Raw genomic sequence first — 21,815 nt, 5'->3', positions numbered from 1 at the left:
TAATCTTGTTGTAAACCGCCCAGAGACGTAAGTTTTGGGCGGTGTAAAAATATGATAAATAAATAAATAATAAGTAATAAAACATAAGACAAGCGCTCTTCAATTTGATTTTAATGACACAGTGAAGAAAGCATAATTTGTGTATATAACACATTATGAAGTCCTGGTTCACTTGTACTGAAGACATTTGTTTCACAGTCAGTAGGATTGCACAGTATGGTCTTTGGTCCAGCTGAAAGGCATTTCCATTGTAGATGCATCAAACCCTCTGCTCTTCACTTTGCTGAATGCTTCTTGACTAGGTCCAAATATTCCTGCACATCATCTGGAGACCCTAAGACAATCGGCACACGCTGGTGAATGTCGTTTGGCACAACATCCAAGACCGCCTCCTTGCCTGTTGTAGCAACTCCTCCAGCCTTCTCAATGACAAAAGCCATGGGGTTGCATTCATAGAGTAATCTCAACTGGAATGAGATAGATTGAACAAAATAGAAAAGAAAAGATCAGGCATCTACAACACATGTTGTGCTTCTACCGCAAGTGAATATGGTCTCTGGTGAATTTGCCATGGTTGCACAAAGCTCCTTGCAGTTTTTGACCAAGTTTGCCACACCATTTTGCACATTATTTTACACTGGCAGACATTCTATTATCTTTCTTGGGGGAAAGAAATAGATATAAGAGTACAGGATTGATTAGTGAAACTGTGCAAAGAACAAGGGCCTAATTAATTAATAGTACACAGAAAAAGTTCATGAATTGAGGGGAAAGGTCCTGTTGGTTACATGCCACGTAAATGAGTAACCGAATCTTATCTACAAGCTGAAACAAACACTGAAAGAGTTTCAAAACGTAGATTAAAGTTTTCCCCTGAACAAATATGACTCCTCCTGTCTAACCAAAAGTGAGGAAAGACTTTACCATGTAAATCAGCAACTTCTGAGCTGCTGAACATTTGAAATTATGCTTGAAGCTCCTGTTTGTCCCACAAGGCAAGATAGACCATTGCTCAAGGTGGCAAAACTACAGCTTCAGGGAGGCAAGTTTAAGCAGCAAAATGGTACAGGATGAAAGGGTTAACCTCTTTGCCCAGGACTATGGTCCTAATCTAGATTTCCACCCCCATAGCTGTTAACAACACTTACAAAGAAAAAAGGGGATCCGATTCACAGGTGCCCCACATCACATCTAGTGGGACAAGGAGTCTCGCTGAGTTTCAAGTCCCAAACAAACGAGCATAGGAGTGCAGCCTTACTTTCCCAAAGCAAGAGGCAAACTTTGACTCAGGAAGTACTGGACCTCCAAAGCCTTATTGGGTTGAGCACTCAAAGGAATTATGCCAAGTAGTGGTTGTCATGGGGAATACTAGAGCCTAAGTACATTTCATCTCTATCTGTAGCTTCAGTCCCAGCACATACAGACTGATTTGTTCAGACTTTCCACCTATGATGTCTCTGCATAATTCAAAGAAAAATGCCAAAATCTTTGACTGTAAAAGGGAGTGTTTAGTCCACTGCACCCTGTTTTGTGCCATTTAGAGTGAATGGTCTACTTCAGAAGTGGGCAGACTCTAAGCTTGTAGAAGCCACTTTGTGTTTAACTAGAACCCCAAGATCCACTAATCAGAACCAGCTGCTGGGCGCAGGGGTAGCCAGTTGCCTACTGTACCCCATGAGCCACACACTGGGATAATCTGCATATACAAGTTCAAAACTATACTGGAGTTACTACAGATTACAGGGATTCTAAGACAAAATTCTAGAACTAGACACCAGAGCTGCACAAAGACAATCAAAGGTACCAATAAATACTCAGATTTTACACACAAGGAACACCTAAGCTGAGAAACAAGCACCAGGCCAGCTATGGCGGAGAGTTTTTAAAACTTAAATTTTAATTGCTACTGTTAAACTACTTAGACTCAAATACTCTACTGTAAGTCACCAAGAGATCCCATCAGTCCATAAAGATTGATATTCTGGCAAAATACACACCCTAAGAACTCCTAGCAGTTTGAGCTGGGAGTGTCATCAAGTCCATATGATGTCATAAAATTACAGCAGTGTGTGATGGTTCTCCATCATGTACAGTGGGAGGAGTGCGATTCAGAACTGTCCGGTGGGGGGGGATCTATGGGTGGATCTACCACTCAGCCAACAGAAAATGGACAGCGAGAGAACATTCCTCCTGCTCCTCATTAAATATAGCATTGCTTAACAGCCCCAGCAATTTTCTTGCCCAGTATGCCAAGACTGCATACCTAAACATGTTTAGAAAGAGGTTCAGTCATATAATTTGAAGAAAATTATGTTATCAAGTAATGAAGTCTTGTAAAAGCAGATATATTTTAAGTTACCTTTCCTTTGGGGCTCTTTGAGTTGGCTGGATATAAAAAGATTCCGCCATATACCAAAGTACGATGCACATCAGCAACCATGGAGCCTATGTATCTGCTACCATAGGGAGAACTACCATCCTATAAAGGGAGAAGATGTTATTTTAGGATAAATTTTCCTTTAAGAAGATACTCCATCCTACAAACAGGTGTTAAGAAGGAAGCAGCTGCCACTCTCTCAGGAAAGATCCAGACGACAACTATGTTTGCTCATGATTGCTCTAGTAAAAGGATTACCCTTTGCCCCAGAATACCAATCATGCTCACAGCAGGGAAACCAAGACATACAGACTTCACAATCACACCTGTTAGTCAGGTGAAGTCACAGTACTGGCAAAGGCTGAAGCACTATATTTGTGTGGACTGTAGAGATTAGATGCTCTGAAAAATAGTAGTTTAGGAGCCCTAAATGTGCTCTGTGGACATGCTTAGAGCTGCTCCCCAAATTATAAATTCCTTGCATGGTAGAAAAGCATATAGATCATCATGTCCAATTATCACTCATTTATATAATTTTTGTGTGAATCATAGTTAATCACAACTTCCCAATGTGTAAACATACAGTTTATAAATGGAAAAATAAAAGCATAGTGAAATAGAGGACTGTGCAATCATTTCAGGTAATCAACACATACTGTTCATCCCTTTTCCTACATGGAAGCATTTTTATCCAACGCATTTCTAATGTTTGAATCAGCCCTTAGAAGTATTTGTATACATCAAGCAACCTTGTTTCCTAGGACTTAATCTTGGTTCTCATTTTGTATGCATCAAACTGTGCACATAAAACTTTGTAGAAAGATTGTAGGGCTATATAAAACAGATACATTTACATTCAAAGACATTTTGACAGTATGTGTGCCTGAATTTCAAAATATTCTTTGCAGAATGTGAAAGTTTACCTGTGGGAATTTCTTCTTCTTAAGATATTCTGTCACAGCAGGATCAAAGTATGCAGCATATCCCTCATTGAGACTGTAGATATTTCCTTTTTTCTTGATTTTTACATCCTTGTTGACCAAAATGAATTCCCCAATTGCCTAGCATAAGAAGGAAGCATAACCATTTTTATAGAATACACTTTATTTCCAAGTAAATTCTATCCACAGTTTATAGAAAATAACCTACTACATAAAATATCAAACAAGTTAGTACAGGCAGAATAAGACAAGTCTACACACTTGGACCAGGTAGAGAATCTGTACCAGTGAATATTTCCCCCCAGTAACAGACTACATTCTGCTAAGATGGCTCCTATATTTTGGAGCACCTAGACAAGGCTTGTACATATTGAAACAAGTTATTTGTAAGCAGTCATAATGTTTTCACTGTTTTTAAATGTTACCACAAATGCAAAACATAAGGGTCTAATCGCAAAAAAGAAATCCAATAAAGAAAGACTACATGCATCTACTCGAAGCATCTATGTTGGAGAATGCCAATTTCTAGTAATGGAAAACATCAAATTCCAGTTCTGTTAAATGGAATGAATATGATAAAGTGCAATTTTTACTTCTTAGGAAGGAATTTTTTGTCTCAGAAAACAATTCTAATTACATGGCATACTATGAGCTATGCAAAAACATGCATGGTGCAGTAGGGGAAAAGATTCTAGGTGCTAAAAGGTGTCTCACACACACACAAACACCCACTTACTCTTTAAGACATCAGGATGCAATCTGAAAGGGCACAAGAACATCTGTTAACATGATTTTGCTAGGATATAGATTGACAGAAGACAGCCTTGTTTGAAATAGCTCCTAAGTAAATAGTGATGCTTTAAATCCTGAGGTCATTTATATACACTAGTGCTACAACTGAAAGGAATTATTGGATTTTTAAAACCTTCAGTACATGAACTCACATATGATGTCCAATAGCTTTCCAGGCTTGGTTATTTTTTGTGCCAGCTGATCAATAACTTTCATTTCAGCAAAAGCTGCCTGAAACTACTGTGGAATTTATATAATCATCTATCATTTATATGGACTCGCACACAATGTGTCAAGTCACCATCTGAAGGGCAAAAAGGTCACCGAGCCATAATCTGATTGCCCTTAAAATGGCAGTTCAGATGTAGCAAAGAAGGTTCTCTTGGTTAAGTCCCAGAATGCCTCAACTGTGGAAGTCCAAGTGCAACATTGGCAGGTGTGTAGTGTGGTTGTTATGCAGAGGATGGCCGGTGTAATGGAGGCAAGGTGGTACATGGCGTGGCTGCTGATTGGTCTGCATTTTAAACTTCACACATTCTTTGAATCCTAACTCTTTAAGCTACAGGAGAACAGAAAGCCAAGCTGCTAACATGACCCAGCTGCACTGAAGGAGAGTTTAGCGGGCACAGAGCAATACAAGAGGGAGAAAATAGTAAGGTCATTCACATGACCGCCTGGGCTGGGGAGGAAGGCAGGATCCTACCTACCCACCCACCCCACATGAATATTGCAGCTCCAGGCATCGCACTGACACACCCACATGACTGGCACTGCAGCAAGTGGCACACCAACCTAGAGGCTGGGGAAGAATGTTTGGCCTCCAGATATCCCAGTGTGGTGCATTAAGGAAATTCCTGAGGCTGGATCACGCCTTCCCCCAGTCTCTTATGTTTGTCATGGCTGCTGGAGCACACATGCCTTTTAGCCCAGGTACAAAATTCAGGCTACTAAGCTGAGGGGTGCTGGGATTGGATCCCGGCAGTTCTCATGACCAGCCCTGCCTGGGTAGGGCTATTCGTTAGAACAACCTCAGTATTATATTGGGAGGTGGGGGGATCCTTTTATTTTGGATATTTTTTAATATTGATTTTCTTTTTAGCTTTTCTGCCCACAACAAACTTATGACTATTATTCATATTATTCGCCAGCATGGTGTAGTGGTTAGAGTGCTGGACTAGGACCGGGGAGACCCAAGTTCAAATCCCCATTCAGCCATGATACTAGCTGGGTGACTCTGGGCCAGTCACTTCTCTCTCAGCCTAACCTACTTCACAGGGTTGTTGTGAGGAGAAACTCAAGTATGTAGTACACTGCTCTGGGCTCCTTGAGGAAGAGCGGCATATAAATGTCATCATCATCATCATCATCATCATCAAAATAATCGACATAGCAATACCAGGGGATAGCAGAATAGAAGAAAAAGAAATAGAAAAAAATCACCAAATACAAAGATCTACAAATTGAAATTGAAAGGCTGTGGCAGAAAAGGACCAAAATAATCCCAGTGGTAATTGGCGCCCTGGGTGCAGTTCCAAAAGACCTTGAAGAGCACCTCTACACCATAGGGGCCACAGAAATCACCATCAGCCAATTACAAAAAGCAGCTTTACTGGGAACAGCCTATATTCTGCGACGATATCTATAACAACTGACAATAAAATTCAGCCATCCCAGGTCCTTGGGAAGGACTCGATGTCTGGATAAAACAAACCAGTCAATAACACCTGTCTGACTGTGTAAACAAGAAATAATATTATTCTCACTTCAGATATAGGAAGCCGAGGTTGAAAGGGCACAATTTACCCAATGCCACCTTGTAAGCTCACAGCTCGGCAAGAACTTCGGTTTCTCAGGCTCAAGGCCAGCCCTAGCCAGGTGGACTAATCTTCCTTGGATATGCACAGGTTGTTTTGTTTTGTTTTTCTCATTTGAGGACGACTGCTTTATTGCCAATCATGATATTTTTAGAGTGGAACCAACTTTTTTTTTTCCCCTTTTTTTTTAGGCCAAGCCGACTTCTCATTTTATATGTGTTATGTTACCTGTTTAAAAGACAGAAATACTTTCATAGGACATTACTGTATTCCTTACCGGATCAAGCATAAAGCAGTTGACACCACACTCCAGAGCTAGAACAAGCATGGTGGCACTGCCATAGAGGGCGTAACCAGCTGCTACAAGATTACGCCCAGGCTGCAAAGGATCTTTCTCAGAAGGGGCACCAGAGGAAGCCTGGAGTCAAAAAGAAGAAACTTAAAATCAGGGACACTGACATTTAAAACCCTTTTTAAAAAAAGGGAGGGAGAGAGAGAGAGAGAGATGTCTATACTGTCCTACCTTTATGGGCACTCAAGTTCCATGCAACAGACCAACAAAAATAATGAAGCAACAATAACATTTTTAAAATGAGATAAATTAAAAACTAACAATTGACTGGTAGCAAATGACTGATTGACCAAAACACAACCACACAGTTAGTTCAGAACACACAATTAAAGGTGGATGTAAGAACGCCCCTGCTAACTGAGCAAAGAAACACCTTTTAAAGTGGTTATTCTCTTATATTTAGCAGGGGGAGAGCACTGGCCTTATCCAGCCCCAGCACAGCATTCCTCCAGTGGCTGTTGCTGGCATCTGCCTAACGTTTATTTTTTGATTGAGCACCCTTCGGGCACCATCTTATTTATGTATTATTATTTTTCTATGTAAACTACTTTGATAACTTTGGTTGAAGAGCGATATATAAATATTTGTAGTAGTAGTAACACAGAACATAAGAAAAGCCCTGCTGGATCAGACGAAAGGCCTATTTAGGTCAGCTTCTATTTCCCCACCTCTGGAAAGCCCACAAGCAGGATATGAGCCATATCCCAATCCCACCATTGCTCTACTGCAAATGGTACTCATAGGACTGTGCAAAGCAACCCCTAGTCAGTTTGGCGGCTGCCACACAAGTGATCCCCAATTTGAATCAGTGCTTTGGCTGGTCGGGCCAAAGTTTGATTCAGCACCATCTTCTGGAACCTGCCACCCACACAGAACTGGAACAAGCACAATTCTATTCCACCCAGTTGCAACCCAAACAAGCTGTCCAGAAAAATACCATGGCTGATGACATCAAAAGCCACTGAGAGGTACAGTTGAACCAATAAGGACACACACACCCTGTCTAGCGGCTGGGTAAAGAACCAAGGCAGTTTCAGCCCCAAAGCTGGGCTAATACCCAATCCAATTAACCTGTTGCATCTAAAATCATCCAGAGTCAGATTCCCCAACCATTTTGATGGTGTTTTTAAGATGCACAGGTTTAAATGTTACAGTTATGAGACAGGCTACTCCATTCACTGGCCTACATCCTGATTAAGTTACTCAAAAGTAACCTTACTGAAATTAATGGGATGTTTACTGGTCCCATTAATTTATGAATAACTTAGACCAGCTTTGGGACTGAAACTGCCTGTATCTGCAACACACACACACACACACAGCCTCCCTTCCTCTCAGGAATCCTGAGATGGAGGTTTCCGACACAAAGGGTACACTTGTTTTTAAAAGGCTGTAATCCCCGACTTTAAGGAACTACCTTGCTAGTTCAAACCAGGAGTTTATCTAGGTCAGTCCCTTTTGTTCATTTTTTACATTTTGTATTTAAAATGTTTCTACCCCACTCCTCCAGCACACTGCTGCTCAAGGCAGTTTTAGAATAAAGAGACAACACTATTTTAAAAAAACAGGCTAAAGTTTATTAAAACTGGATAACAAATTAAAACCAAATTTAAAATGCTTCTTGAAAGAGGAGGGTTTTCAGACTAATATTCGTTAGGGAGGAAGACTGGCAAAGCTCCTTTGAAAACACATTCCAAGGAGAGGGGCCACTACTGAAAATATCCTGTCCCTGGTCCCCACCACAACCCACCCTGGTCCCCTGGCCAGTTCCGTGTCAGCAGCAAGGTCAAGAGCAAGGCTTGTGAAGGACGCTAGCAGGTTCATATGGGCAAATGTGATCCAACAGGTACCCCAGTCCCAAGCTGTTTGAAGGTCAAAAACCTGTCAGAGCTCTGGGAAGCTCCACACATGCTGAATTCCTGACAATCATAACTAAGAGATGAGCAAGACTTGGAGAGCTGGTTTGAGATTCAAGCATGACGGCCTAGGATAACAATGCCATTGGAAGCTGCTAATAATTTGCAGTTGTCACCAAGCAGAACGCCAACCATTTCAGCAACCAAGGCGCTTTCTTACTTTGCTGTTTGGCCCAGATTAGAGAAACCCCCCGGAGCATATACTACTTTTTAGGATGTAAACCACCTTGAGAAATGGTGGTATTTAAGTCCATCAACACAGAATACTATTACATACACTAAATTCTAAAATCTGACTAATTAAGAGAGGGCATACCTTCAATGCACTGGCTGACTTGAAGAAAGTTACTCAATGAAGACACATTGGAATTAAAACGTTTAATGACATACAGATCTACGTCTCCATGTCAAATTCTTCAGGAGCTGGCATTTCCTCCCTAAATGCCTGCCTGGAAGAAGTAATGGGCTGGATGAGGGAGAATAAACTGAAGCTGAATCCAGATAAGACGGAGGTACTTATTGTGTGGGGTCAGAACTTTAGAGATGAACAGGTTTGCAGTCTGGGAGTACTTCTGGATTCACACCTCTCCTTGATTTCTCAGGTTGAGGCAGTGGCCAGGGGTGCCTTCTATCAGCTCCGGCTGATACGCCAGCTGCACCCGTTTCTCAAGATCAATGACCTCAAAACAGTGGTACATTTGTTGGTAACCTCCAGACTTGACTTCTGTAATGCGCTCTATGTGGGGCTGCCTTACATAGTCCGGAAACTTCAGTTGGTTCAGAATGCGGCAGCCAGGTTGGTCTCTGGGTCATCTCGGAGAGACCATGTTACTCCTTTACTGATGGAGTTACACTGGCTGCCAGTAGGTTTCCGGACAAAATACAAAGTGCTAGTAATAACTTACAAAGCCTTAAACAGCTTAGGCCCTGGGTATTTAAGAGAACATCTTCTTCGCTATGTGCCCCACCGCCCATTGAGGTCACTTGAGGAGGTCCGTCTCCAGTTGCCGCCAACTCGTTTGGTGGCTACACAGAGACGGGCCTTCTCAGCTGCTGCCCCAAGATTGTGGAATGCGCTCCCTTCTGAGATATGATCCTCCCCATCTCTGGCAATTTTTAAGAAACCTCTGAAAACACATCTCTTCAACCAAGCTGTCTCAGCTTTTTAAAACTTGTTTTTAAATTGTTTTGGCTATTTAATTGGTTTTTTATGATGTTTTAATTGTTATTTATTATTTTATGTAGTTTTATAATTTCTGTTTTAATTGTTAATTGATTTTAATGGTGTTTTAATGTAAACTGCCCTGAGCTTTTTGGAAGGGCAGTATAAATTTTTTAATAATAAATAAACAAACAAACAAACAAATAAAATAATTTCAGTGGGACTACGTTGAGTAGTTTTCCACATGTCAGCCAACTGCATATTTATAAACAAGTTGTTACAGCATTTCAGGTTGATTCAAAGAAGGTACCTGCCTATCAGAAGGAAGGGTACACATTAAGATGCCAATCTTTATGTGAGCAAATAAAATCCTCACCGGAAACTCTTGCTCTGCCAGAAGTGCTTGGAGGTTTATGCCACAAATTAAGATGCCATGCTGCAAGATCACTTCCCCCTTTTCAAAAACCAGCTTGCACCATTAAACATTTGACTGTGAACTGCCTTGATATGGGCAGTATATAAATGTATTAAATAACTAAATAAGATCACATGAGATTCAGACTTTAAACTCAGTGGCCAATTCAGCTCAATTAAGGAAATCGTATAAAACTGGATTCAGTCAGAACATAATGTGAATTCTCATCACTTAATAACTGTCACCACTAACTCTGAATCCGAGATGCCAGTTAACAAGTTCAATATATGCAGAAATCTGATCCTAAAAGTATGAGATTACATTATACGTTCTTCATTATTCATATTACCTCTTTTCTTGCATAAACAAAAGTTTAGTATAGCTTACCTTTCTGTAGATAGCAAAAATGGTTCCAATAGAAACAAGGCAGTCAATATTAGATGAGCCATCAAGAGGATCCATGCAGACTATATATTTACCCTACAAGAAAAGTACATTTGGATACACACAGAGGTAAATTAGACATGTCTACCAACAAATGTTTGTTTCACTGCTAAGCTGAGGAGGGGGAAGCCAGTGTCAGTGTCTAAGGCCAGTGTCAGGAGTGAGCATGATCAGGCAGCTGTTGAGGACCCAGGGCTTTCAGAAATGCTCTCTGTACCCATACCCTTCACATAGTAGTGCTGGAAAGTCATGGAGGGCAGTTTTCAAAAGGACTCTCAGTCCTGGAGCAGGCCTTGGAGTAGGGAGTGCAGTTTTTCAGACTTCTACCCACTTGGTGTTAGAAGGCTGAACTGGGAGTGGTTCTGATGCAAATGGGTCCCAAACTATTAGTAAGAAACAAGTAGGGGTGTGCATGAACCGCAATCTATTCACACCCCTAGACACAAGCATCAAATGAATGATCCACCATGTAACTACAGACTTCCCAAATGGAACATTCTTGTTCAAAGTTGATTGCTTGAACTAAGTTTTGTCATCCTGATGAAAACTGTTTGGGGTTTAAGATACCTGAATTCTATAACTGAAGCATTATCGCTGTGAGCTGCAGGTAGTGCAATATAAAGGGCTTCCTTCAGCCACAAAATGTCAAGAAAGGCTTGGTTAGATGTCTTTCTATTAAAGATGAGCAGAAATGGTTCAAATGCAAATTGGATCACCTTGAACCGAGCCAGTTAGAGCAGTCAGATCATGAACCGGTTCGAGTTGGTTCATTGGACCAATGGGCACAATCAATCAGTTTGACCAAAGCAGTTTGCATACCCACAGTTCGGTCAGAATTCAGTTCTAATTCAGACTGAATGAAACTGTTCATGCACATTACTTTCTGCCACATAGTCCTCAGTTTCTTTATTATTGCAGTGAACAACAATGCTCATAATGATTTGGGAGCATCTGTAACTAATGGCAAACCAAAGCCCAACTCTTGCTCAAGAAATTAACATCCGGACCAAGAAATATGAGCACAATCCACCAAGAACTTATCATGTACAATTTGATACACCAAGCTATTGGTACTCATGTATTTGGTAAAAAGCCAGTGCCAGTATATAAGGGAAAGGAATGTAAAAAGGGGTAAGTTTTGCCCTTGGCTCAGTCTTCCAATAAATGATGGTCAAGGACTAAGCTAGACAACACACTTATCACATTATATCATCATGCCTGTTTTTAAATTTAGAAGTAGCAGGCACAGGAGAGGGCAATCCTGATAGGACCATGGCACAGAGAAAGGTGCGGCTTTCATCCTTTGCCCTTGCCACACACATGCAGCTTCCAGAGGCTTTCCTTACAGAGCAAAGAGCAATGGGAGATGGGGGAATCACGTTTTCCCCTATGTGAAACCTCCCTGCAAATACAAAGCTACTACAATAGGGAGGAATGGGGTAGACGACAATCACTTTCTCTGGCATACAAGGTTTTCCTTGCAAGTTGCTTTTATATGGAGGAACATTCAAAACCAGGGCCCCTGAAGTCTATTCTGCCACTCAAGAGCCTTACCACCTCATTCTGCTGCATGTGTATGCCACCACGGTTGGGCTCATTCAAGTGCTTAGAAGCAGCTCTGCCAACACATGCCCTCTCCATCACTTGCTCAGCTTAACATGAAGACACCATGTTTTCAACAGCATATGCCAAGTTATAACAATGTCTCATTTGGCCCCGAAAGAGCTATCCTGGCACATGCCTGGTCCAAATTCCACCTTTGCCAAGGTAACGGGAAATGTAAGTCAGAGGGCAGTTCTATGGGAAGACTGGCTTGTGGGAGAGTTGCTTAAATTATATACTCCCTATTCCCTCCTGCAAATACCTACCAAAGGCTGCTTTTCTTCTAGCCAGGCTCTCTTCATTCCACAACTTGGTGGAGGAACAAAACTTTTAAACAACGTGGGGGAGGGGACAATTGTAGAGGATAATTGGGAAGCAAGGGAAGTCTTAAACATCCCCTCCAACTCACTAATTATCCATTGTGAATCCTCTCTCAAGCTCCCATGTGGGCATCATTATACTTAATTCTCTTAGCCAGCCACCAACCATGCGTGGAGATGTGCCAAGGCTATGTGTGGGAGGCACCTGATTGGCTGGGTGCCGGTTGGCTGATGTTCGCTGGACTGAAAGCTAATGGCAGTGAGGAGAGGCAGGCGAAGCGGCAGCGGTGGGCCCGACTGCGTTGGGGAGGCAGAAGCCCCGCCCACAGTGGGGAGGCGGAGGCAGCGGTCCCGGTGGCAGCGGGGAGGCAGCAGCAGCAGCCAGCAATGGCTGCTGTGAGGAGGAGGTGCAGAGGCGGTGGCGGGCCCAGGCAAGATGGTGGCGGGCAGCCGCAGTGAGGAGGTGGGTGTCAGGAGACGGCAGCAGAAACCGTGGGTGGGGAGTGGGGGGAAAGCAGCCTGGGGGGAGTGGGGAGGAGAAGTGGGTGGGCATCAGGACTGGAGACTGGAGCAGAAGCGGGGGAGTGGGGCTGAATGTGTGGCGTCTGTTGGAGGCTGGGGTGGAAGGGAAACGGGCAGCGGGGCTTCCCTGTTCGCCGCCCGGGAGGAGGAACAGCAGCGGTGGGGGCCTTTTTGGCCACCCGCTTGGAGATGCTCTGTGCAGGTGGTGGTGGGGAGGGAGAGGAGGAACAGAAGTGAGGGAAAGCGCCCCAAAGAGCACACAGATGCTCTGTGCGGGGTTGGCTAGTTAGCTTTATTAGGGAATAACAGGATTGGGAACTTTGTGTTTCCCTTCCTAGTTCCATTGTCTACATTCAGAAGAGTACTCCTCTTTGTGCTGTGGAGTTGGTATCTTAGGGTAAGCTGCTACTACGTGCCAACTGGAAGGTAAGCATTGAAAAAGCAGTTAGATTACTGACTTGTTTATCAGCTTCCACTATGAGAGCATCTTTGTTTTCTTCTGACACAATCACACAAGTTGTGAATGATGACTTGAGCATGTTGATCACCATGTCATTGGACAGGACATCCAACTTCTTTACTTGGTCTCCTGTCACGTTGGTAGAGCCAGAAATCCCATAACTGAACCAACAAAAAAAGACAATCAGACAAGGACTACAGTGCTATTTTGCTTTAAACAAATGGGACATGTTTCTTAGCCACTCTTGTCTCATTAGGATCCTGGATATATTTCACTGAGATATCCAAACTTTTGCAGGAGACTGTGGTCCCACAGGCTGATATCCAGACCAATGCTGCATGAGTGCAATGAACAAAAATGACCCAAGGAAGAAAGGCACTTAGCTGAGCAGATACTCAAAAGTTGTAACGTTTGAACGAGTCACACAGTCTCTTTCTGTGTTATGTTCCTACTAATAGGAGGATTCCTATAAACACATTTAAAATAGAAAGAACAAATTTAAAACACAAATTCCAAGATTAATGATAGAAGGTTCTTGTCTTAACTTCCAAAAAAGAATCCATGAGAGACAATCGGCATTTGGCAATTCCGCCTGCCCCCGCCGAATAAACTATTTTGGATGGGATTCTGAAATCCCATTCATATCAGTGAGCAAGAATTGAACTTTCCAATGGAAACCAATAGGATTTAAAATGCTTAACTTACTATTAAACTGCCAAGTAATATGGGTTTTCAGACTCAAAACAAATTTATCTTTTGCCTGTCTCTGTTCTTTAAAATGATCTCAAAGTGGAACTGAGCAAGGAAGCTCATGTGTGACTGAAGAACACACTCCAGGCACTGCAACAAGCGCACCTTGATCTGTAAATACTCCCTTGTACTACATAGGCAACAACTATGTCCAGACAATAATCTAAAAGGGCAAAGGCTAAAGTTTGATACTGGATTCTTCAGGATGATCTTTTTATACAACTTTTTGTTTATACAAACTAGTGTTTAAAAAAATTTTAATAAATGAATCCAATCAAATTGCCCTATACTGATAATGCAAATGCTACCAGGAATGTGTGTAAAATAACCCACTAAAATATTATCTGAGTAATACATTAACTTAATCTGATACAGATAAAAGAGTCACAATGTATCCAGATTACTGAACACAGCTACCGTGCTGGCTCAACTTTTGTTTCTAAGTTAGCTAAGCTGAAATGGGGGAAGGCCCAACATAACCATTTGTTCAAAAGCTCCAACAAAATATGTCTAAGATGCAGGGGCGTAACTACTATTAGGCAAGGGGAGGCGGCTGCCTGGGGCCCCCACCTCGAGGCCCCCCCCCAGAGGCAAGTCACATGTGAAGTGTGTGTGTGTGTGTGTGTATCAGCGAGGGGCCGTTTTAAAATTTTGTCTCTGGGCCCACTCCAGCCTTGCTACGCCCCTGAAGAGATGTACATATGTAGCACGAAACAACAGTCTCTTCATGCTATCACTTTCCATGGAGATAGAATTCTAAAAGGCTGAACTAGCACTGTAACTTGTTTGCGGAAAGATAAAACTCAGTGGGTGGTGCTTCATTTTGTTAAAACAAGAGGTCAGAAAAAGATAGATTTACCTAGTACCCAATTCTGAAAGAAAACATTGTCACATAAAGCTTCCCCAAAAATAAGTGTTTTCTATTCTGAAATACTACAGACCAACTTTGTAAAAACACAGATTCACTGAGAATTATTGCAGCCACACAATATCCATTGGTATATCCTAGATGGGTGGGGAATTCACACTTGTGCTACCTGTTGCGCTGAATGATGACTCAAGCAAGCATCTTTAGCATGATATCCTGAGAATCCAAGTCCAAGATTTCTGCAATATAGTGTCAAATATCCTGCTAGAGTTTGTCAATATGAATGACAGATCATTATTAAGGAGACTCATTGACAAGATAATAGGATGATGGTTCCTTTCAGTTGGGTTCTGGCATTAATGGCTATACATACATGTGACTGTAATGAAGAGTATCTAGGTACTAGGCAGGGCTTGTTAGATTACCTGGTAAATGTTAATCTAAGGTGAGATTCAGGACAAAGGATATCAAACACTGCTCTGCATTCTAAGAGTTTCAGGTATGCAGGTGTGTTGTAATGAGAAGAGGTGCCAAGAGAGTGGCTGGCCATTCAGAAATAGGGCCTCTGGACTATGTGCTAATTCACAATCATGCAACGGTGCAAAAATATGGGGAGGAAAGAGATAAAGCGTTGAGTGACCATGCAAAATATGGTTTGCTCTCTCAAGCATCTTGGTGGATCCTGGACAGAGTCCTAGGAGTGGATCCAAGGAAGGAACTAAAGCACGGAAGAGGTAATGGGAGTGCTAGTCGAGGCAAAGACAGGGCCGTCCTTTGGGCAGGGTGATTGCCCCAGCCCCATGCTTGGAGAGGCCCCGCGCTGGCACACTGGCCAAGCAGCCTGCACACTCACTTTCCTCTACTACAACTACTACAATTATTTATATATCGCTTTTCAACAAAAGTTTCCAAAGCGGTTTACATAGAGAATAAATAAAATGGCTCCCAGTCCCTGAAGGGCTCACAATCTAAAAAGAACCCTAAGACCAGCAATGCCCAGCCACAGTCACTGGAGGGATACTGCAATAGAGCCAGTTGTTCTTCCCCTGCTAAATAAAGAGAATTGGCACTTTTAAAAGGTGCCTCTTTGGTGAGTTAGCAGGGAACCTCAACCTCCTCCTCCTCCTCCTCCTGAGCTGTACACAATCACAGATCGACAGTCACGTCAGCATAGCACCGCGCAACACACACAAGGCAACAAGGGAGGACAAGAGCAAGCCGGGCGAAGGCCACACAGCAGTAGCAGGAGAGAGCTGAGCTGAGTTACTGTGTGGGGTGCCAAGCAGCCTGGCGAGAGTCTCAGGCAGGCGGCAGCCACTGTCTTTCAGAGACCGAGACGCTGCACCTTTTTTCCATCCAAGACAAGCCACCGCCACCATGTTTCTTCCCTTCCCTGCTGCACACATTTCTTCCCAACCAGTGTTCCCTCTAACAGGGATTCCCAGATGTTGTTGACTACAACTCCCAAAATCCCCAGCAGCAATGGCTTTTGCTTGGGGATTCTGGGAGTTGCAGTCAACAACATCTGGGAGTCCCTGTTAGAGGGAACACTGTTCCCAACTCGGATGGTTCCTTCTTCCCATTGCCAGTATTTCTTTCCTCCCACCCATGCACTGAAGCAGAAGCATTTCTTGCCATGTGTGGCTTCTTGCTTCCTTCGTCCTGCTGCTGCTGGCATGCTCTATACACACACCTCTGAATTATGGCCAGTTCTTCAGTGTGTGAGGCACTTGCCCAGGGCCAGGAGAGAAAGAGGGGAGACACAAAAGGATGCACAGGGCACCTTCTCTGGGCATAAGTGAATGGAGGTCAAGGAAAGGCCAGAACTGGGGAGGGAGAAAGACAGAGTGAGAGGAAGAGAAAGAAATAAGGCAGTGAGTGAATGAGTAGAGGGCAAGGGAGGGGGGGAAGAGAGGTTCTGTTTTGGGGAACATGATGTTCTGGAATTATTATTGATCTGATTATTGAGTGTTAAAAATCTGTTAAGAACAATAACAGTTAACATATGATGATTACATTCAGAATTTCAATCAACTTTCCCCTGAGCATATTCTGGTGTAAAAAGCAGTCCATTCAGCTAATTTAAGTGGCAGGATTGTCCAAGCAATATCAGGTACCTGCAGGACTTCAGGAATATTTTTTTCATTTCATTACAATTGCTCTATCCCCCCAAGGAGTCATCAGCCTGAATTCTGGCACCCTCTCCACCCCACCGAAAAAGAGAATTGTGTATGCCAAGTTATAGTTGGTATCTAAAGTTAGGGGATACTATTTGTACTTTAAAATAGTATTTTAGCTATGCTTTGGGGGGCAATTTGGATGAAACAACCCACACTGCATGATAACCTACCTAACAGGGTTGTTGTGAGGGAAACCATCCATAGGTTCCTTGGAGGAAGAACAGGATATAAATTTAGTAGTATGAACTCTGCCCAGCCATTCCAGAATTATTATAACATAGCAATCCTGATCTTCCTCCAAGGTGCCTAACTCTGTTAGGTAAGTTATCATGCAAGGAAAGTTGTTTAGGACTCTGAATGCACATGCGCACACACTGCTTCCCTGTGCTGCTGCCCTGAGCAAAACTCAATCAGCAAACACATGAAGAAGAAAAAAGAGGGAACACTAGAGGGAGAGTTGTTTACTTGCTTCTTGCTCGGTTCTGTAGCCTAAGCTTAGCAAAGGCCAGTGTGCTTCTGATTAGTATCAGCAGCTTGGAGGGAGGATGGGTGGGTGGTTTGCTTGCTTTTTGCTCTCTGCTTGCTTGTTTGCTTCTAAAGACTAAGGTTATCCATGGCCAGCGTGCCTATGAAGGAGTTAGGGCAATTATTTTGGTGGTAGTGCTGGCGAGTCCTACTTGCCATTGAAATAAGAAGCAAGCAGCACACGCTGATTCGCCCCCAGCCCAGCACCCCCCCCCCCACTACGGACGGTCCTGTGCAGGGACCTCAAGAAGCGGGGTGCTCCAAGGCACCTGAAGACATGCACGCCCGAAAGGTGCGCTTTACTTTCTGAGGGGGCGGGGGAGCGTTCTGCGAACTCACAGGTTAGCGATGCCCGCCTTGCGCACGGCGGTGGAGATGGCCTTGATGGCAGTGCAGAGCGCGTTGAGGAGCTGGGTGAGCTCCCCCGTGCCCCCTACTCTCCTCCCCTCCTCCATCACGAAGCGAGTCATGGTGACCACATTGGTGTCGAAGGTGGAGCGATCTGTCATGACGGCGTTGAACGCGGTGCTGCTGCAGGAGCTGCGCCCTCAGAAAAGCGGCTACCAACAAATGCAAGGTGCGGAGACACACCACCAACACCAGATGGTAGGAAACGTGTGGGGGCGCTAACCCCCAATCGCCCAATCCTGCGAGAGGGCGGGGAAGAGCCGCGCCCGTGTGGCCTAATTCCGGTTTAGGGGAGGGAGCAAAGAGAAGCTCTGATGCCGCCCTCGTCGTGTATCCAATTGCTGAAGGCGCTTCCTCCAGAATCTGAGACCAGCGGGCGAACTGGAAAAGGCGCAGGCCACAGCTCTGGTTGGGCGGAGGAGGGAGACAAGGGAGGAGAAGAGGGCGACGTTGGATATGGTCCAATCAAAACTTGAAGGCGGGCACATGGGAGAGGAAAGTGGCCAACTGGGGCCTGAGGAGTCTCGTCTTCGTGACGCTAAAAGTGGCCCCGTAACTTTCAGTGCTAGATCGAGCTCCTTGTTGTCCGTAGTCCCGTTTGGGGCTGCTTAACTTGATATAGGCGTCCTTTGGGGACTTCGTTTCAGGAGCTGCTTTCAACAAGTGGGCGCCTCAACCCAGTCGGCAGGAGTGTTTGGTGCTTGAGCAGGCCTCCCTTGGTGGGTGCGGGGCTGAGGAGAATGGGAGGGGGCTACAGGGCCATGGGGCTGACCGGGCAGCACCGAGATGCGGGTGCCTTCCCCAGCCCCGTGGCGAGATTCCTGCCTAGAATCTTCCACTTCCGCTAGCCGGATTGTCAGCAGCAGCAGCAGCAGCGTCAGCCTCTAACTCGGCTGTCCCCTGCGGCTTGCTCCGGGTTTACCAAGCAGGGCTGGCGAGTGGCTGCAACAGGCGGAACTGGAAGCCGCATTTCAGTCTGGCGGTGGTGGGAAATATACCCATGGCGTGCTGTGGTTTGCTGAGTGGAGCGCGCTGCAGGGTCCCGCCGAGTCCGAGGGCAGCAACTGTGGCAGGCGGGACCCACACTCCAGGCTGGCAGTGGTGGGAAATCTCCATTTCACCACCTCCAGTCAGGGCCGCCCTCACTGCCTGCTCACTTACCTACTTCGTTGATGCAGGTGGGTGGGTGAGCAGGTGCAGGTGCGCACACACACGCCTGCCCTCCTGGTTGCTGCCTCCAACTGCTGAAAGTGGGGCAAAAGCTGTGGTTGAACGCTGTGGTGGGCAGGAGGGTGGGTGGGCAGCGGGGAGCATGAGCCTGCCCTCGATGCTGCTGCCGCCTCCTCCACCCCCCACCGCTTTTGTGGTGAGCCATAATGATGTAATGATAGCTCTCAGCGGAAGCAGTGGGTGGAGGTGGGGGCGAGGAGGGCGAGCGGGCGGTTCCCATCACCCACCTGCACACCCTTCTCACCGCCATCTCCACTACTTTTGCAGCGAGTTATAATGATATTGCCGTGTGACACAGTAACATTTCTAGAACACATTGCTCATCACAAAAGCGGCAAGCAGGCATGGAGGCCAGGGGGGTAGGTGATGGGGAGTGCCCACCTGTGTGGCCACCTACACACCAGCAAGGCCTGCCTGCCTGCGTGGGCGAAGGGCACAGGCTGACCTTGGGTCCCATCATGTGGCCCATGCCGTCACCACTCCTGCCTGCTTCCAGTCACCCCAGGTGACTGCTCAGTTCTTCTAATGGGCAGGCAAGCCTTGTTGCCAGTGGGGTACAGCTCCCACCTACTGCAAGCACCGCCTTCCCACTCAGCTGGCCCTGCACACCGCAGGATCCAACTGAGGGGGGGGGCAGCAGCGAGCAACTGCTGTGACAGGCTGGAGCTGCAGTCTGAGCCAGTGGCTGTGGGAAATGTCCACACTGCCCCTGCTGCAGCTCTCACCTGCTGTGCACCCACCCTATGACGCAGCCAGCCCCACAGCACACTCTGGTTTGCTGAGAAGAGTGCCCCATGGGGCCGAGGAGGAGGAGCTCTGGAGAGCGGCAGCTGTAAAATGCAGGAGCCACACTGGGCCAGCAGTGGTAGGAAATCACCATGCTGCTGCCACTGACCAAAAAAATGCGGCAGCCACCCTTCGACTCAACCAGCTCTACTGGGTTGCAGCACACTCTGGTTCCTGTGTCATGTGTTTCAGTTATATAGTTTGTTGTTCCTGTTGAGTAGCCTTTTTTTATTAGGGGAGTGCCTATAAGAAGGCCTACCACCCTAGGTCTGTGAAAGGGAAGTGTAATTGACCAGAATGGTCATTGATGATTAGGGATGTGCACAAACCCGTTCAGCAGCCATGGGTGGGGCGGGGATCAGTTCCTTTTAAAATGAGGAATGCAGGTCCTTACCTTCTTCTCTGCCACCCCACTGCTCATCCAGGACCGGCGCTGGCATGCAAAAGACCACACGCAGCTGCTTCCCTGTTTCCAGCAGCCTGCACACAGTGTCAGCACGCACATGGCCACCACACATGCCATTCTATGTGCATGACACTAAGAATTTCCCTAGGGTAGTGCATACACAAGGCTAAATCACTATTGCTTAATGCTTTCCTTTGTGAATAGGGCCTTAAAAAGCAAGTTTCTAAGGGCCTTAGAAACTAACACTACTCAGATTCAGAATGACTCCTAGATATTTTATATGGACGCCTGTCTTTAGTTAAATGTACATGCAAATAAACTGGTTTTCTGAAGCCTTCAATAATATTGTTAAACTTGAAAAATTACTCTGGCTGAAACTCCTCCAACTTGATTTGATAGCAAAATGAAAGACAAAGATGCAGGGAACAGATGAATGAAAGACAAAATGCAAGGAACAAACATAATTGCTAAAAGATTTCTAGGGCAGGCTTCTTTTTTGGGAAGCGGTGATATTTTGAACTCCGAAGTGCACACATTATCTGCATAATTTGTTGAGGAAACCTAGAAAGAACTACATCATTGGGACTACAATGTAGAGCAGAGCTGTACAATTTTGGCTCTCCTGCAGATGTTGGTCTGCAACCCCCATAATCCTTGACTGTTGACTACAGTAGCTGGGAATGATGAGAGCTGTCCAAAAACTGAGAGTTCTCCAACAACTTTTGAAGGACCAGAGTTGTGCAGCCCTGTTGTAGGGACACAATGCTCAAAATACTGCAGCTAAGAAAATGAGACATGGCTTAGATTAATCCTCTTGAGTTTTTGTGGGGGAAGTGTGGAAGAGGAAGGTGGCCCACTGAGGCAACCTTGTTTAGCTTCCTGCAGAAACTTGGTGGTGGTTTTCTTAACATCAGTGCTAGGGAAGAAGCGGGGGAGGTTTAAGAAGCAAACACATTCTGCCATTTTAGAAAATTGAAGGTAGAATGATTGCTCCATCATAGCTAGTGGTGTACACACTCATTCCTTTCATCTCACTATCTTCATCCCTGCCTGTGAGCTTCTAATTGCATCTGATTTGCTGCTGTTGGAAATAGATACTAGATGCATCCAGGTAGTTCTTAAGTTTGTTTTACAAACTTTCTATACTCAAATAGAGGACTGGTTCGGGCATCACACTGAAACATGGTTAAAGTTTGGTCTCACACTACATTCCCCAAGCCTCAAGAATGTATGCTTCATCCTCCATGGTTGCTTGAGTGTTTGCTTATAATAGGGATTACAATAAACCGAAGTTAGTTGTGATGTCTGAATTGATCAATCTCAGTTTATTCTAACCTACTTACTAGAAATAAAATATGAACTACTTTAAATCTTGGTTATGGATCACAGTTTAATTCAAATAAGTAGTTTAGAATAAGCCAAGATTGATTGGTTTGGACATCATGACTGATCTTGGTTTATTGTAATCTTAAATCGGAAGTAGATCTTCCATGGGTGGGAGACATGTGTACTCCCGAGACTTGGAGACATCACATGCACCCAGGT

General features: G+C 44.7%; 1 protein-coding gene across 1 annotated transcript; it reads right to left on the bottom strand.

Annotated features, from left to right (window-relative positions):
- Positions 1-94: 94 nt before the first annotated feature.
- LOC128346374 (fructose-1,6-bisphosphatase 1-like) lies at positions 95-18,186 on the bottom strand. Its single transcript, XM_053299608.1, has 7 exons — positions 17,780-18,186; positions 13,116-13,278; positions 10,157-10,249; positions 6,202-6,342; positions 3,301-3,438; positions 2,360-2,479; positions 95-467 (listed from the first exon to the last, which is right to left on the bottom strand). Exons 1-7 carry the CDS (start codon positions 17,947-17,949, stop codon positions 276-278), a joined length of 1,017 nt encoding a protein of 338 aa, XP_053155583.1. The 5' UTR covers positions 17,950-18,186; the 3' UTR covers positions 95-275.
- Between the last annotated feature and the right edge of the window lie 3,629 nt (positions 18,187-21,815).

The sequence above is a fragment of the Hemicordylus capensis genome, chromosome 2, assembly GCF_027244095.1.
Source record: "Hemicordylus capensis ecotype Gifberg chromosome 2, rHemCap1.1.pri, whole genome shotgun sequence".
NCBI classification, from domain to species: domain Eukaryota; kingdom Metazoa; phylum Chordata; class Lepidosauria; order Squamata; family Cordylidae; genus Hemicordylus; species Hemicordylus capensis.
This window is presented reverse-complemented; position numbering and strand designations above follow the sequence as displayed.

Coding starts and splice junctions, on each gene's coding strand:
- LOC128346374 (XM_053299608.1), bottom strand. CDS start 17,949: ATGACAGATCGCTCCACCTTCGACACCAATGTGGTCACCATGACTCGC. Junction 6,343..10,156: donor TTTTTGCTATCTACAGAAAG/GTAAGCTATACT, acceptor TTTTGACTCCAG/GCTTCCTCTGGTGCCCCTTC. Junction 2,480..3,300: donor AGAAGAAGAAATTCCCACAG/GTAAACTTTCAC, acceptor CTCCCTTTATAG/GATGGTAGTTCTCCCTATGG.